At 42.9% G+C, this 18,255-nt stretch overlaps 1 protein-coding gene across 5 annotated transcripts in view; it reads left to right on the plus strand.

Moving 5' to 3' along the window:
* The window catches only part of Ccap-r (Crustacean cardioactive peptide receptor), a 57,071-nt gene that overhangs the window by 32,749 nt on the left and 6,067 nt on the right, over positions 1 to 18,255 (plus strand). For 3 of the 5 annotated variants that reach the window (XM_076422759.1, XM_076422758.1, XM_076422756.1), the window contains exons 3-7: positions 7,939 to 8,074; positions 11,981 to 12,178; positions 14,204 to 14,298; positions 15,229 to 15,484; positions 17,895 to 18,075. In XM_076422759.1, the coding sequence (XP_076278874.1) occupies positions 7,939 to 8,074; positions 11,981 to 12,178; positions 14,204 to 14,298; positions 15,229 to 15,484; positions 17,895 to 18,075 (866 nt within the window). Of the gene's footprint in view, positions 1 to 7,938; positions 8,075 to 11,980; positions 12,179 to 14,203; positions 14,299 to 15,215; positions 15,485 to 17,894; positions 18,076 to 18,255 lie in introns of all 5 variants that reach the window. The other 2 variants (XM_076422760.1, XM_076422761.1) reach the window with 1 other exon arrangement.

Raw genomic sequence — 18,255 nt, forward strand, 5'->3', positions numbered from 1 at the left:
AAGTGGGTTAATGTCGCCTCTAAACCACCGTCATGTCGGACTTTCTTCTACCGCCGCGTCGCGCCGTGCCGGGGAACGAGACCCGCTAAATCAACGACCGCTCTTCTTCTTTTTCTCTTTCTCTTTCTCTTTCTCCTCGCGAGCCGCGAGATTACGCGCGGCAATACGAGCGAGTGCCTCGTAAACCATTCGGAACCACCAAATCACTGATCCTCCGACGTTACATCGCTCTCAGAGAAAGAGAAACCATCTGAACGGCGACGCTTCGACATTGAATCTCCATCATCAAGTCATAAAGGGCGAATGATTTTGATGATTTTGATAATTGCGCTGGTGACAGTGCTCGGATCCACTGGAGCAGTTGTTTTGCACTCGTGAATGGTCCTCTTCGATAATTATACTGTTGGCGATCCACGGAACTGAACTGCAGATTTTTGTCCAAAATAAAAATGGTAAGTTCATTCCCTTTTGCAATGGGGAATTAATAAATTGAAGAGATACCGTGAGCGTATTCTAAAATTATTCTGTTTTTTCTTTTTCATAAATGCATAAAATCCACTGATCATCCGAAAAGAGTGCAAACTGCTCTAGTTTGCCAATCCCGTTGCATTCTTCATCGTGGCAGAATGGAAATCTGTGAAAGTGTACTATGAAGTGTGGTAGAAAAATTCGCCGAAGTATTGTGTATTTGTGTATTTCATCCATCCTGGCTCGAACTCATTAGTTTGCACGCTTCGTGCGCGCCGGCTGGTTTCCGCGTCGATTACAGATCGATTATTATTCGCGCGTGACTGGAAATCGCGCGCAAAATTCGAAAACCACAGATCGCAGGACTTCGCCAAACTCGTTGGATCTCGCCGGAACCGGAACCGCGGTCGGTGATTTATCTTCACCGTCCCGGAAATTGAAGGGATACAGAGTACGGAGTTAATCTTCGTAATATCATTGAAACTAAATACTTCTGACTGCGAAATATTTTTGGCAGTGTCGAAATATTTATTATGCACTACATGGAAAACTAAATATATATTTTCTGGTCAGATTCTAATAATTTGTTCAGCCACTACTCGAACACTGTTCGTAACTTTGCAGTTCCAACTTGGGTGATCGATTTCGGGTGGCAAAAAAGGATATTGCTCGTCCAATTGCAAGCAAGATCCAGCGGATTGATCGAGATCGAGATCCATGTCACGACGACTTCGATGGATTCCGGCGAGCGTGGGAAACCAGGAAAATGCTTCTCCCTTGCGGTACTCAAGATAAGTTTGCTTCTTGATGCTCGAGGCATCTCTGTCTGGGACTTAAAACACCGTTTCCACACTGGAATGAATAAGTGTCAAGAACCGCGGACATCAAAGTTCTATTTTATATCACTTTCTTCTTTCAAACAAAGCTTGTATTTAGTAGACGCGTGAACTAAGAAAAATTGTAAATATGTAATCTATTTTACATTGTGCACATCGAATTGAACCTGTTTACTCACACCACAGTTGAGCGAAACAAACATTTCCTCAGGCAATTGACGATTTTCATGGGTCCCAGCTCCGAGTATGGGGCCCTGTGTTCATCCAGGCATAGCACTGTCTTCGGGTCAAAACCCGCAGCAAAGCCAGAAAGAAACCCGTTCCGAATATTGCTCTTGTTGTTCCCGGTGGGCGGCGTGCTTGGAGAGATAAACCAGGAAAAGGGAATGCGACACGCGTGTGCATCCGAATGCATCGCACTGTGAATCACGCGTATCTACACTGCAATATTGCAGCGTTCATAGAAAAGAAATGCATATCGGACGAATGCAAAATTTCACGCGGCCAAACGTGAATATTGTCGAATTGTGTGTGCGAGCAATACGGATATGTGCGAGCATACGGAATAGAGGAAGCGGGACACGGGACATTGGGTGAGAGACAAGTCATAGTTATTTGTCGTACTACACGCATACGTGGCATAAATTCCGCAGAGAGGGGTGGAAAGTCTGACTGGCAGTTTCGCGGACCTTGGTCTTCGCTTTTCGTCGATTCGGCGATATTTCTCGCCGATGGGAGGTAATTTGCCGCTTGGAAGGAAGTGGGAAACCTTCCCAGGGGCCTGGGAAATCCTCCACTCTCGCAGTCTAATCCTTGGATCAGAAACAACCCCCAGGCACCCTCCCTGTGGACAACGGAGCCCCGAAAACCCGATAAAGTGCCTTTGTCTTCGGGATCTCGAGGTTCTATACCGCGTTTCTATTTCATACTGCTTTGTATATTTGCTATGAAGAATGTCAAAATACAATAATTAATAAATATTATAAAATTATTCAAAGAAAAAACGTGTAGCTCCTGTATCGTGCAATTAATGCAAATGTTCAACTTTAAAATAACTCTAAAATAACAAATGACCAATTCTTTACAAACTTGTTTCTCGCGCTACATTACACGTTCCTTGAATATTTTAACACATCGAATAACTAGATTATCAATCGTATATCCAATCGTACACTTCGACAATTCCCCTTTTATGCAATTCGCTAACGAGCAACCATAATGGCGCGGCGGTGCACGGTGGTGTAGTAGAAATGGCGTGTATATTTCTGGCGCGAGCCAATCGGCGGAGAAAAGTTTGTTGTGCATCGTAATCCACGCCTTTCGCAGGTGGAGACTCACCTGGTGTGCACAGCTTTTCCCATAGATGGCAGATACTTGTCCGGTATCGGACGATGGATAATGAGACCGGCGCGGTGCGGCGCGGCGCCATATTGGTTTGCGTAAGTCCCTGCGGTTCGCCATCTACTTTCGTTGGAAAATTAAAGCCGAGACAGTGCCGGTTGAAAGAGACGATTCCAGACACAGAGACAGCTGTCCCGCGAGGCTCTCTTCTAATGACATGATTTTTAGTTTGCGAATAGACTTCGTCAACACGCTAATCAAACCAGTTTCTCTCCAGTTTTTTCTCCGTCACATGGGACTCGGTCGGATTTCTCGTTTATTTTTCATTCGGTGAAATGCAAAACCTTATGAATTATTTGAATAAATTTAATGTGCACGCGGTAAAATACACGAAAATCCATTATGCAACACGACTTCGATTCGCACAACAGCACGTATATAATACACGCGGCTCATATTATTCCCTATACAATTAGTTTCTTTCGAAGATACAGATAATTCGGCAATCGTGAATGCAATTATTCAGGTTTGGTTCAATGATAATTCATTATTAAGATGTCAGTCTTCGTGCAGATTCCCATTTTTAAATGGCAAGATGAATATCTCTCTCGTTCAATAGAAAATTGAGATTTACAAAAATTGCACGGGGTTTCTTAATTAAAATAAATCGTATTCATTTAGGAATACACTGAAAACATATTTAAGAAGGTCGATCATCTAGGAACAAAGTAGAAAATTTTCAAAACCGTACTACACAGACGGCTTCCTAGAGAAAAATTCATACGTCCTCCCCAAAAAGAACTGTGAATGGAGGAAAACGATGACATAAATGGCTCCTAATTCGATACACACCGCCCCCTACCTGAATGTCATTCGAAATCCACAGTCCCATGTGCGAGTAGCGACGTGTTTCATCTAAACGACCCGTATAAATGGATGATCTGTTTAAGTCATTGATCGCACAATCAAGCCGTTAATTAATAATGATCGTATCACGGATATGTTTGACACGAATCTCCGTTGCCGAGCTGCATTTTGCATTAATAGTAAACGCGATGCTTAAATTAGCGAATTGATGGAAACCTGAATTGATTACTCTGGTTACCTGACGGGGTAAACTTTCGAACGAATGATTCATCTATCTACTACGTTCGATAACTAGGCGCAGTATTCTTACGCTAATTTCGGAATTATAGATTGCAGATGTCTTCAAAGAGAACTGCAAAGTATCTGTGAATAGTCTGCAAGCAGAGACATCACTCAAACAATTAAACAAATTGATCCGGTACTGCTTTGTACTGGCATGCATTACAAACTGGGGATCATGCGATTAGGGATATTAGATTTTGGACAATGCTGGATATGCTATCACAATGATGGACCGGGCAATCGATACGTTGCATTATTCAGCTATATTGAACAGATCCGAGAAATCTGAGTTGAATGTGCGGAAGGTAAAAAATGAATCAATTAGCCGCAATTGAACAAATTCCAAACGAAAGATCGAATAGTGATTCTTTGAGAAACATCCTCTCGCAGGTGCAGATTTCTGCATCCAGGAAATTGCCTGAGGCAGCTCTAGAATATTATCAGGTAGGATTCTCTGGTTCGCCACTCGCCACACGGACCGCAAAACTATACCGTTCGTGCTTGCCTTGCTGATTACATTCCCGATGGAAATGCGGCACGACTCATGGCATCAAATGAAAATCTGGCTTTATTATATTAATCCGGTGGCGTTTGATACCCGCGAATTGCCATAAAATTCAACGGCCGCAGATCGACATATAAATCGACTTGTTATTATAACGAGACGGATCGATATGCATTAGCAGAATCCTGCCGGTCAATCTTGCGGTGTGTGCAACCTCGCGAATTGCAATTCGAGACAACTCTGCCATGTGATGGATTAATCAATGGCGGATTAGAGACGTGGGTTGATGGAACTCTTTTGACGTGCTTTATTCGATCCGCTGATTCGAAACCCAATTACCCGAGTATTCTTGCCCTCGAGCACCAACTACGAGTCCTATCGTTTCGCAATCGTGCAGGCGAAAAATGGCTGCTCCGTTCCATTCAAACGCGTTTTATCCCCAGTTGTTTCTTTTTAATTAATCGCTGTTTATGCGGCTGAATAAATCATTGGTCGATTCGTTATCTCCCCCAGTCTCCACACGTTTGGTTTCTCAAAGTTAATTCAAATAATACAAGATCTCTATTGAAAATCTTTCAATACATTGATCTTACATCTAGCATGTCTTACATTCTAGTATACAGTCTCAACGCAACAGCTAGTAGCTCGAGATTATCCTTTATTCATAAGATACTACAAGTTCTTACAAATAGAGAATAATACCGATTACACAGGTCTCACCGCGAGGAGGTTACTGCACAAGAAACCCGGAAAGGGAGTCGGAACACGAATGCAATATTCCTGTGTGAATCAGAGAAGAAGTCTCCGATTCACGGGAGACCAAAGGCGAATCAGGCAGAAGGCTCTGATTCTTTCAAAGAGAGGAACAAGAGCAAACCAGAGCCGAGGGTTCTGGTTGCTATCGATAAATTGCTTATTTCTGATCGTTTAATGTTTAGAATAATTCCTTTTGTCAACGATGTTAACGAGCACTCCCTTGACCACCTGGTCATCTAATTTTTTCGTAAAAACAGGCAATAGAACTCGGGGTACAGAATACGTTTTAAACCATGAATATTCGCACGCATTAATTTATTGAACACTGATAAAGTTCTTATTTCTGCTTGTTTAACAATTATAACAATTCCTTAGAACGTTGGTATAGACAAAATACCATTTTAATATCACCGCAACATTTTTGGTCAACGAAAGAAACTTTCACCTATAATCTAGGTTTCATAGAATAATTTACGACAACAGGAATTTACATAAAGATCCGCAGTCTAGTCACGAGTCCGTCGACATTCGCCCCGAAAGTGTTGAGTCCGCAGGATAATCGTGTTGCACAGTGAATCCACACTGTATCCTGCGTGTGTGAGTGTGTCTCACGAGAACGATGCAAAGTGCATGCTCTCCCGGTTGCAGCGTTGCAACGTTGCAGGTGGCGGCGCGGCCCGGTACGCCACCGTGGAATCCGCGGCCGTAAATTTCCGTCTTAACGATCCACGGCGCGGAATTCCGCGTGCATCGAGATGGAAACTAATAATCCACCATTGAATCCGGCAGATGGGGCTGACCGTAGCTGCGGATAGATCGAACGGGCCCCATCGATTTCACATAAAATGACCGATGTCGTCGGGTCCGTAGATATACGGCCGGACTTCTCCTATTTTGCGGTCGACGTGTTCGACGATTTACGCGAGCTCGGCTTACACGCCCCCAACTATCCGCGAAACTGTCCCACCGCGTTGCGAAACCTTCCTGCCCCGCTCTACCGATAAAACAACATTTTTCCAGAGAATTTTCTGGACGTTGATCATGACCAAAACAGTAAAGAATTAGAAAAATTGAAGAATATCGTAACGTTTATTTTTAATGCAACAAAGTCATTAAGGGATGAAATCAATTTTTATTTTATCCCGTTTATCCACACAATCAATGCAGAACAGTTCTATTTTGCATGAAGACCCGCAGTCTAATCGTAACAATTAATGGAGCGTGTTAATAATTGTAAGATGATCAATCAGAAGTATTATAGAATGATTGAAAGAGTGTTCTTTGAAATATGCCGAGAGTTCTGATACACAACGAATAAAATGTTTGCCCCATTACAGTTGCCATAAATTAGGAGCCGAACGCGATGGTAATCACGCTTCAAATAAAATTTACTCGGGTGACCGAGCGCAGAAATTTGCGGCCGTGCCGCTCATTAAAATCGATTCATCTAGACTGGAAACGCTCTCACTCGATTAACTGCTGTACCGTTATTTCGTTAATTCTATACGTTCCGCGTTGATTATGAATCATGCATCGTCGCTAATCGTTATTTGTCGCGCGTACGCCGCGCAGACTTTCGCACGGCGAACGCGACATCGTTTTTAATCAGTCGTGTGATTTGTACGTTCATTATTTTCCTATCTAATTACTTCCTGTATCTTTGGACTACATTAATATTTCATAATGAAATTGAGTTGCTTTCTTTATTTCTTCATTTAGTCAGCTTCTTCACAATTTCAACTGGGAATTTGTTTTGGTGTTTCGACATTTCCGTTTCGCATGCACTCATTCTCAATTTCTTTGTATAATTATTTTGATAAGTAGAAAATACAGTACTTTGAAATTCGTCAAGTATTTTCAGTATTTAATTAAATCTACTAATTTTTCCCATTAATACATAAAATCTGCAGTCCACAGATTGCACTGATATTCGATATTCCCTTTCGGATATTTCAACTGAAAAGCTTGATCCTGGAAAAGTTAAAATATGCAGCTGCAACGGTTGCGTTCTCGTCAATATTTACGTGCGTTTCGTGCTCGTTAATTATAATATACACATGTTTCGTCGATATTTCGAACTTTCAACGCGTTCCAGATCGCGGAAGCGACTCAATTAAAATGTCCACGTTCTTTTGACTGCCGCGTACATATTTCTGCAAAATTATCTCGCACGGCTCAAATGTTAGATTGTATGAGCAACTTTTAGCAGTTTCATAATATTTCATATACGCCATTTCGACGTTATTTTGTTACTGGTTGTTTCTGCAAGCATCTCGTTAAAATGAATCTCGATGAAATTTCATCCTTGAATTTGAAGCTTGTCCTTTGAAATAGATACTGAACAAGGTACTTAAATGTTGATGCAAGGATTAACTACGAAAGAATTCGATAAATACTTCTCTCTGGAAGACATCATTTTAGTTGTTTCAATCGCGGAACTTTCTTGCGGCTGTGCAATCGAGCGTGGTCTACAAACTTTCCTGTAAGGTCAATTACAAACAGGTGCGGTTTTAATAAAAGCGTCGCACAAGCCCGAATAAAAGGCAACAACGCGTTGTTTCGCAAAAAGAACTGAATTCTGAAAGGTACAGCGAAAAAAAAACCGGACACGGTTTTGAACGCGCGAAACGCATCGAAATTGTGTCGAACCGACGCGACGTTCAAAAATGAAAAGCAATGGCCCCGATGAAAACTGACATATGATCGGTGCATGTGCATCCGAGCAGATATTCGATGGTTTCGAGCGATCAGGCCGGATACAGGAAGAGTTACAGAGGAAATGAAATGTCATCGAATGTTTTCAACACACTCTCTCGCTTTGTCGTTGTAACCCTCGTTGTCGATTTGTTTGCTCCGTTACGAGGCTCTTTCTTTCTATTGCAGACCGAACAATTCACGGTCCTGTGGCTGCTGTTCGCGATGATAGTCGTGGGAAACATCGCGGTCCTGATTGGTCTCCTGTGGGGAAAACGGCGGAAAACAAGGATGGACTTTTTTATCAAACAGCTTGCACTCGCTGGTGAGTATTTATCGGTGTCATATCTCCTTTGCGTCCCTCTAATAATTTTACCGAGCGTGAAGCATGCTCGAATAACTCTCCCGAAGGTACACTATCTTTCAGTTCGCTGTGCGCCATTAAAATTTTACTTCAAACGATATTCTGCATCAAAATTCCTTCCCCTTCACTGAAAATATCTCTTCAAAAGATACAAAATGAACTTTCAGAGATTTCGTGTAAATCATTATCCGTGAACAATGAAACGTGGAATATTTTCTGTATTAAATAAATTCTTTAGTTTCATTTAATTCACTCTATAACGAGATGGCATACACACATACACGCTGTTACATTGAATCCGTGGCGAATGTGTATTACGTCCAACTTAAATTACCGTATTGTTTCGGAATTCTATTGTCTCGCGGGAACACGGACACAGAAATAATTCGGTTAGTTTAATCCGAAACACTATACATAGAGGAGTCCATGTTATATGTATTTCCAATGCTTTAAGTGAACTACATATATCGACTTGTGCGGATGCCGAAAATTTAGAGGCTCGCTTTTAGAAACGGAAATGAACTTTCCCAGTGGTGCTTTTTACATTGCACAAAGTTTCAATAACCTCGTACATGCACACGAGAAAATATACGTTTTCCGGCTGTTACGGCTGAGCCGGTGCGCTCGACCTCGTCCTCGCGTCGTGTGTTCTTTAAATGTGTGCGTGTTTGAATTCAAACCCCATAGCGACTACCGTTAGCGCTAATGAAGATGTCGAGCGAAGGTGAAAAATACTGCGAGTGTCTAAACAGAAGCATTTTAAACAGCGTATCGAACACACGCATCCGAAAAGTAGAGCGTCGCGCCGAGCGATCGAGAAGTAGCCGAAGTGTCTAGGACTTCGCAGGAGCCCGTGCTGCAATTTAGTAATAAATCTATATATACAAGTTGGGTGTTCATTTAATACGGTGTTCTTCCGTTTCTCGGTTCAACCCGGTGGTCCGTCTTCCTCGCTTGAACCGGCAATAAATAAATATTGGGAGTGTTCCGACGAAATTGAAGGTGTCGCGAACACCGGCATATCGATTGTTTTGTTTTCATCGAGGAACACAGATTTCCATACACTTTTTTCGATTTCAGGAAAGACCCGTGCTCGTGTCTCTGATTCGCGTGATCGCCCACGCGTCCCCAGCTAAAAAAAAGCCGCACAGCCTCCCAAATAAACGAACAAAACAATAGTTCAGGCACGTGACCGTCTGCAGTCTTCTCCACACCGTTTCTGACGGTATCGATTCCGTTGGGGACGCTCGTAAACGGTGTTTGCACGTGCAAAAATGCGCTGATGTGCGAGTGCCGTTTCACTCGCGCGTGTGAACGTAAACCTACTTGTCCGTCGCGCAAATACGACCCCCGTCACCCCCGTAAAATCCATTGTACGTCGCGTAAAGCGCGCCGGAGTATCGGAAAACGAGTATCGACATGGGCTCTCGCTTTCCGCAGAAGAAACGGCGTCTAAAGGTTGATCCACATAACCGAAAGCTAGGAAAAAGCGATGTTTGCTTCGGGGGCCAGTTCAAGGGGCCCCTTGGGGCGAGTGGGCGGGGCGAATGACGGCAAAGTGGGCGGAGACTCGTGTTCTTACGACGTAGGTGGTAGCGATTACAGGACATTATCTTTTTTGCTGTTTCTGTGGAAAATAGGGTCAATTCCAATATTGGTTATTATTCGAGGCATTTGTAATGGCGACTGCAAATGAAATTTAAACAGAAACAGATAGGATGTTATCGCGGATCCTCTGAAAATTCTAATTGCGTTAATGTGAACGGGGCTTAACCAGGAACAGAGGGATGGTAGCGTAGTGGGTGGAAAAGTGAAACTGCAATGAAAATCGGCGCGCGAGAGCAAGAGGGAGAAGGGAGAAGGGAGAAAGCTGAACAAAGAGGAAATCGGTCGCGTATTGTGCTCGATGTACAAGCTCGACTTCCGCTTTATCGCTCGTTTATCGTTCCTCCGGGAAGGGCATTAGAAACGTCGAGTCGGCGGAAAAAGTAAAACGGGGCGACGTTTGTGTAATCGCGGGAAACACGGGGAATATAACGCCCGGTGACCGTTCTTTCTTTATGCCTTTGCGCGCGGTTCAGTTCCTTTTTATATACCCTGCATATAAGGGTATATACCCTGTACATACGTCGCATCAGGACACGCCAGAAAGTATAGCACGATGCTCTTTGACCACTTCATTTCCAGTTCTTCCTCCGACAGCATGACAGAGCACCGAAATTACAGGCAACACGTTTATACAATAGTTTCGTTGGATATCTTTATACCTTTAATATCATTTTATCTATGATCGTCCAAATTTATTTAATATTTAATAGACAGAAATCATAAAATTGGGATTAATTATTTTGGATAAGTGCAAATCGAATTTCAATATCGTCCAGAATACATATTTTACATATATGTATAACCAGGCACAAGCGCCTCCACCCTGAAATCTCGATCCCCAAGGCTCTTGATGGCTTTTTATGTTCAAAATGGCACGTCCGGAGCACTCACGCAACACTCCACGCGATCCCATTTAAGCTCTCTCCTCTATTGGTGCGGTTTGACGGTAGTTCCCCGGTGAAAATTTTGTTTTTGTTTTGATTCAGTAACTTTTTGGTATGTTTTTATCAGCACTGTCCATGAAAATAAAATTTGACGGCGATACCAATTTTCGATGTTTCGATTACAGGATTTTTTATTTCGCTTTTGCCGAATCCGATACGAAAAATAAATAGTATCAACAATAGCAGATTGTCGAATATTTTTCATGGACTTTTTAATGAAGGAATAAGCTTTTATTGGATTTTTTCGTTGTTTTTATTTGATCTGTGTATAAAAATAGGTTTTAGCGTTTTGTCGAAGATTTTTTTAAGTATCTCTGGAAGGAAAACAATGTTTTGCTCGGCTTTGCACGTTTCGATTATTCAAATTTGACTGTCTGTTTATTGCGTTCGATCGTGGAAGGAAACTTGCCGATGCAATACCAGATTAATTGTATAGTATAGGGTATATTAATTGTAAAGTACCGTTTTTGGACGGCAGAGCTGCATCGTTCCGTAACTCCTGTAAAACTCGTTGTCAAGTTCTTACCATAGTATGTTTCATTAGCGATAATGAACAGCTTCGAAACTATTCCGCAAATATTTACAACATAATGCGGACGTTTGAACGTTTACCGAGCCCGTTCGTACTTGCTTATTATGCTAACAATGCGGGAACGGTGAAATGCAAGCTTTGACAAAACATTTCTCCATCATACTATATCCATCTACAATCTATACAAATGTTAGATTATTAAATGTTAAATAATTAACTAAATTGTCAGAGGCCTTCTATGTCGGTTAAAACGGGACAACCTTACCGAACACGCAACAGGGTCTTTTGTGTCATCTACATCGGTAGATCGTACAAATGTTAGAAATGATATTTGAGTTAGTGCCATTATTCCTAATTAGCAAACTAAATTGTCAGAGCCGTTTGATGTAAGTTAAAACGAGACAACCTTACTGCACTTGCATCAGGATCTTTTGTGCCAACTACGTCTGTAGCTCATGCTAGAAATGATATATCAGTGGTGCCATTATTTTTAATGAATAAACTAAATTGTCAGAGCCGTTTGATGTCGGTTAAGATGCGAGAACCAATGCTGTGCTCGCGTCAGAACCGCGTACGAATATACATAATTGTGTTAACGATCGCGGCGACAGTTCCGAAGTAGAACCCGCGGGATTAATGATTGCAACGGGGCCGTTTAGGTTCGCTCGCGCGTTCATTCATTCGTGAATTAAGTGGACACCGCGCCGCGCCGCCGCGGATACGGTTTAATAATAGCGTCGCGATGAATCAGAAGAGTGCGCTGCATTGAATATCTTGTTGCAGATTTATTGGTCGGCCTGATATCCGTCGTAACGGATATAATTTGGCGGACGACGGTGACCTGGCACGCGGGCAACTTCGCCTGCAAGCTGATAAAGTTCATGCAAGCTCTCGTTACCTATAGCTCCACCTACGTGCTCGTCGCACTGTCGATCGACAGGTATGACGCCATCACCAGACCGATGAACTTCACTGGCAGGTGTAAGTACCGCTGTCTTTATTCTGTTGTTAACAGTCCGTCGAGCCTGGCGTGTATTAATCATTAGTAGGCTGCGGATCTTTACGCGTTTACAGTTCACAGCAAAATAGAAAAAATTCGAAATTGTTGAAAAATTTTAAAAATGGAAAATGTCAATATATGATTTCTCCTCTATTGAAGTAACATTCTGTTTTGTCTATATTTCTTGCAATCGATGCAGACAATTTTTATTTTTGATGAAGATCCGCAGTCTAATCATTAGAACCAAGTAGAAATTTATTTCTCTCTTTAGTGGTTTCATTAAGTTGTAAGAAATGTATCCATGTATACATGTATCCACCCATTTTTGTCATAAATGCATAAAATACGCAGTCTATTAATCATGCTACATCCAACTCCGGAGAAGTGGACTCCGTTCGGAGCAGCTATCTTCGTTATACGTTGAAGATATGCCTGAACTGTACACAGTCTACACAGACCTCTCAATACCCCATTAAGGCATCCATTGTTGCCTTGTGTGCTCGACACCTTATAGAAAGCATAATTTTCATATCCTGTCCATGCAAACACCTTACTACTTTCATCATAAAAAAAATTCCAAACTCAATCTAAATTATGCCCAGTTCTGAGTACCCTGTTAAGCGAATGTTCGGTCACAGTCGGCTGGCGGCAAGAAGTCCGGCTAATTGGGAACTGTCTCGGAAGCAGTCGGTTCGCCACGAAGCACCGAGTTCGTTGATGTCCCGACATCGACGTCAAGGGATCGTCGTAAACGTTACGGAGGTTGTCCGCGTTTTATTTCGTTATGGTTTTTCACCTTTCGACCCGACGCGACGCGCGGCGTCGCGGCCGCGTTCCTTCTGGAATAAAATGAGAATAAAACGATGACGCTCTCGCTAGTCGGTGTGCTGAAAGCGATTTCTTGGCTGGCAGTAAATACTCGACCTAGCCGGGAAAACGCCGGGAAAGACGGAGAGAAAGAGAGAGCTGCTTCAGAAAATCTTCCGGAGACGTCGGAATTACCGTTTCCCGCGATGAAATGTCACCGAGTCTGCAGCAGACGACGCGCGACGCTCTCTCGTCGTCGCGTCGTTCCTCGCGACTCACTACCGCGAAGCAATCGATGACAATGACGTCCCACCATCACCCGATCATTCCATAAACTCGGCTTTCCACTCGACGACCCCGGAAAACGGGAATATCTTAACGAACCGTGGAACATGGCGTCGTTTGCCGGGATGGTCGTCAGAAATTGCCGTAAGAAATCCAGGGAAAATGCGCTCGGCTACTGGAAGAACGGTGGAGACGCTGAGTTTTAATGACTTCGAGTCATTGATCGCATTAACGGCCACAAGTTCCCTAGATTCGCGAAATCCATTCTAGCAGGACAGGTAGAATATACTGTAGGGCAACTTTACGATTTTTTCCCGTGAAATTGCGAAATTTTCTGTTGCGAGACTTTATGTACGCCTTTGATCATGCTTCAGTAATGTTCACTTTAGGACCACTTTGGCATTTTCTCTCCATCTGAATACCGAATTCCATGAACTGAAAGCTTTTTCACGAGTTCCCCTAGGAATAATCAAAGGGCAGAAAAAACCCGTTCTCGGTAATCCTTATGCACTTTTAAGGGTTGAAAAAAGCGATTTCCGGGAAATCGACCGCGCTAACGACGATCGCGTTAATAACACAGAGACAAAACTGCATCGTAAGAGTCAGCCAACAGCGGAAAGTTCGCGGAAGTTTCTTTATTGCAATCCGCCCTTATTTTTCACCATTACCGTGGAGGCAGCTGCCGCGAAACTTGGAAAGAAGCTTGAAAGAAAACGGGAAAGTTTCGGGATCCGCGAGGCACCTGCATCCGTTCATTTACCTCGTAAGCTCCGGGCCACCACCGTTCAGGCCATTTATAAAATTGCCGCCACCGCGAAAGTCGATTTAACGGCGCGGCGCGGCGCTCGGCGGTCCGGCTCGAAACCAGGCTGAAACCGCGCCAATATATACTGGATTTTCACGTATGGTCGCAGGGTGGAGGGCGAGGGCGTTGGTGGTCGCTGCTTGGAGCCTGTCTGCACTCTTCAGTGCCCCCATCTTTTTCCTCTACGAAGAGAAACTCATAGAGGTAACGAACACGCCGAGAAACCATCATTTTTCTCCACCATTAGCTATAGAAATGAATTCGGCGCTTGAAAATTGTTTTACATCTGATTTATTAGATTGTTGCTTATGAAATGTCCGATTTTAGAATGCAACTCTTAGAAAACGTTTCGATCAAGAAATGCTATCATATGAAACTTATTATATTATACAAAAAGTTTGAGGTACAAAGCTAATCCTGAACGCTAAACGTACCACGACCACGACGACGACGAATGATCGGTTCTAGATTTTTTATTTCACAATTAATGAAATTATAAAGTTGCTTTCGTAAGAAATGATTTAATAAATATCTTTATTAGAGCACGCATTATAATAAGAATCGCGCAAAGTCTAAATAAATTAATTCTTATAGCTTTATATTTATTGTATAATTTTACTTTTAAATAAAGTTTATTTCAACGTCAACCAACGCGACTGTCGTGCGTTCCTTTTCTATGTCTGGAGAAATAACTTATTGACATTATGTGATTTTTGGTCACAATGTGGCGATTCATTAACGTACTACATAGTCGTTGATTGCAAATGAAAAACGTGATTGACCATAATATCTTATTTTTACACCGTGATACAATCAAGAAATAAAAAATTTCTAGATAGAATACGTTCGGCATAGAAAATTGCGTTTGTTTAATGTCACTGCTAAAAATCGGACATTTCATATGCAACAACCTAATAGAAATGCTCTAGCCATTGTAGGACGGTGAATTTTCATGGATTTCCATATGATTCGCGCGAATAATTTGTCCCAAGGCTCGTATTAGGGGTTGAACGACGCGACGGGGTAGATGTGCAAAATTGAGTTGATTGAATTCTGGGCTGGCTAGGAGTCTCAACCGCGAATTTCCTTGGATCTGTCGTATTACGAGCATAATCGGGCAGGATCGTTTGCCAGGGGAAGACTCAGTGTTGGATAGAGCTGGACACGCAAACGCATTGGAGGATCTACATGAGCCTGGTCAGCGTTTCCCTGTTTATAGCCCCTACGCTGATAATAGGGGGCTGTTATGCTGTGATCGTAGCTACTATATGGTCGCAGGGAGGGGTGTTGCGACAGGGGCCAACCAGGGACACCAGAAGAGCCTCGTCCAGAGGACTGATACCCAGGGCGAAAGTGAAGACAGTCAAGATGACCCTGGTGATAGTATTCGGTGAGTGAACCGTTCCAACGACCAACATCATCTATCTTACCCTATTCGAACCTTCATATTTCTCCAGCTTATCCGAGAGGTTTCCACAGATAAAAAAGAATCCGAACCTCGCGCCCCGGTTTCACAAAATTCGCGATCTAGGAAATTCCATCTTTCTTTTTTCAAATCGGATCAGTGAGACATATAATAGAGACGTCGGATTTCACTAGAATCGGTTGCCAGTTGATAAAGCGAACAAAGATCAAAGTCCGGCTGTTTAATATGAGCAAACGAACCTGACGATTAAACGGAAGCGACCAGCCCCGAGGACATTCGCAGAGAAGATGCTCCAAGAACAAGGCAGCTCGCAGCTCAAAGGACCATCTTCCCCTTAGTCCTCTAAGGCCCAAACGGACCGTTTCACGCAAACTAACAATCTCCCGGACCAATCGGAGCGATATTCTTTCTTGAAACGCGTCAAAGACTAAGTTCTAACCAGTTCTAACCGACCGACTTCGCTTTGACGCGGAGAAAACCATAAAAATGGATAAGGCCGGTATCCTCCCTATCCGTCTTCAGGATTAATGGAAACAAATGATTGGAACAAGCCTTAACTTTGAAATTTCGTTGCGGAAGGCTACAGAGCATGAGACAGTGTTTCTTTGTCGATTGTTTTTCGTTTCACGTGCATCGCAGCTTTATTAAATTAAACTATTATTTATTAAATTAAAATATTATAAAGGATTTTCAAAGTTATCATTGCCAGTGCGATTGTGTTTGCATAAAATCGAACTCGAAGAAGGCTTAGTCTACGTTTACAACGAATGTTTAACACGGACGCGACTCTTAGTGAGAGGGTCTATTCGCAATATTTACAACAAAGGCATTGTTAGCAGCGACCCAGTTGCACCGCGACTTAAGTGGCTGTAGTCGCATAACAAACGGGTTTGGCAAACTCTCGAGTCACGTCGAGCACGTCTTCCCAAACAACAATAATCAAGTTCATCGAACAGTGAGCGGGTATATCGATTGCACAATACGATCGTTCATCATTCCGTGGATGTTGCGTGGACTGATCGGCCATTAGCGGGGTCGTGTAGTCGCGTGTCGGACAAGGGATCGTTCATGGTACCATTTGCACGTCGTTGCGGTCAGCAGAAATTTTTATTCGTGATGCAAATGGACTGATTTTATTATTATACATATTATTGCATCTCCCCTTCTGCTCCAATTTTGGCTGGAGAGATTTTTTCATGAATGTACAAAAATATACAAGATTCAAACTTGGAAAATAATAATTCGCACTGCAAAAAATTGTAGACCTAAAGGAACTGCACATGAGCAGATGAAATTTGTGTGGAGCTGTCAAGAAATCGTAGACCCTGAAAAATACTAGCGCACGATAAAAAAGTTCTGGGAACCAAAGGAAAGACTGCATGGTACTGCGGACAAATCGTAGAGCCTGTAAAAAGTTTGTGACGCTTGAGAATATTTCGAACGTTATTGGACCCCCCAGAAGAATAACGTCGCCGACAATAGAATCAGCAGAGCCAATAAACAAGCTCTGAAGACTACGGAAACGCTGTGTAGAACGTAAAAATCTGATTTATAATCCAGATAAAACGTGGACGTTGCAGAGCAAATTCCGAAGTGTCGAAACAGCCATGACGGACAGGGTGTACTTCGCCGATAAAAAGTTTCAATGAAACGGTCTCGGCTCTCGGCTGAGGATTTTCAAGAGCGGTGAATGTAGGGTAACGAGAAGTTCGAGATTGCTCACCAATGGAGAGGAAACATCGCAAGCTTACGAAGTTCGTTGACGAGAGAAACCGTTTGCCTGCCAGCGATCCTCCGCCTCCCTCTATCATGTTCCTGCGCGGTTTGTCGAGTGGGTTTTCTCGAAGATGGAGCCTCTGCCTCGTTATCCACAACCACTTCCGGTGATGCCCAACCACCTCGAGCCTCGGGGCTAGGCGCAAACTTTCCTCGTGCACCTCTCTGCGTTCTACTTAATCGGTCGTTTTATCGCATACCTGTTCGCTCGAGAGTGAAACTGTGTGACGCGACGAAACGCTTCGATCAATTCGTCGCTGAGAAATCATATTTTCACATGTACATATGTAGTATTTTCAACAACGAAGCCGATTGTCTCAATTTCTTAATCGAATACAAAGAAACTAGAATCCAGAACGTTGAACATAAATTGAAGCGTCCCGTTTTGATTTACACCGTCCGAATCACGGTTTCTAAAGTTTTGATTTTATCGTTTCCAGTTCCCGCCATTTTGTAGAGCGTGATAGTGACAGTTGTCGATAGGATTCGAGAGTTGTCGGAGGATTATTTGTCCATCGGGGATGGTAATGGGGGTAGGCGAGGAACTGTACACGAATCGTGGAATCAAATAGCCGACATTCTTCTTCGACTGTTCCAGTATTTATTCTTTGCTGGAGCCCGTACATAGTGTTCGACCTCCTTCAGGTTTACGGGTACGTGCCACGTACGCAGACCAATATCGCTGTGGCATCCTTCATTCAGAGCTTGACACCCTTGAACTCTGCGGCCAATCCGATTATATACTGTCTCTTCAGCACGTCCTTTTGTAAAACCGTACGGTGAGTACTGTCATTCGTTCGTGACATTTTATACGATTTCTTCTATTATAGTTCTCCAGCACTTTTCAATCCAAGCGTTTATCGTTAATCAATCACTCGTGAACTTGTTTTGTCGATTTTTCTGACAAATTGTCATCGAAAAATCTGTCGATCTTCTGTCGCCAGTGCACCTCTTTCATA

This window comes from Lasioglossum baleicum, chromosome 4 (assembly GCF_051020765.1).
Source record: "Lasioglossum baleicum chromosome 4, iyLasBale1, whole genome shotgun sequence".
Lineage (NCBI taxonomy): Eukaryota > Metazoa > Arthropoda > Insecta > Hymenoptera > Halictidae > Lasioglossum > Lasioglossum baleicum.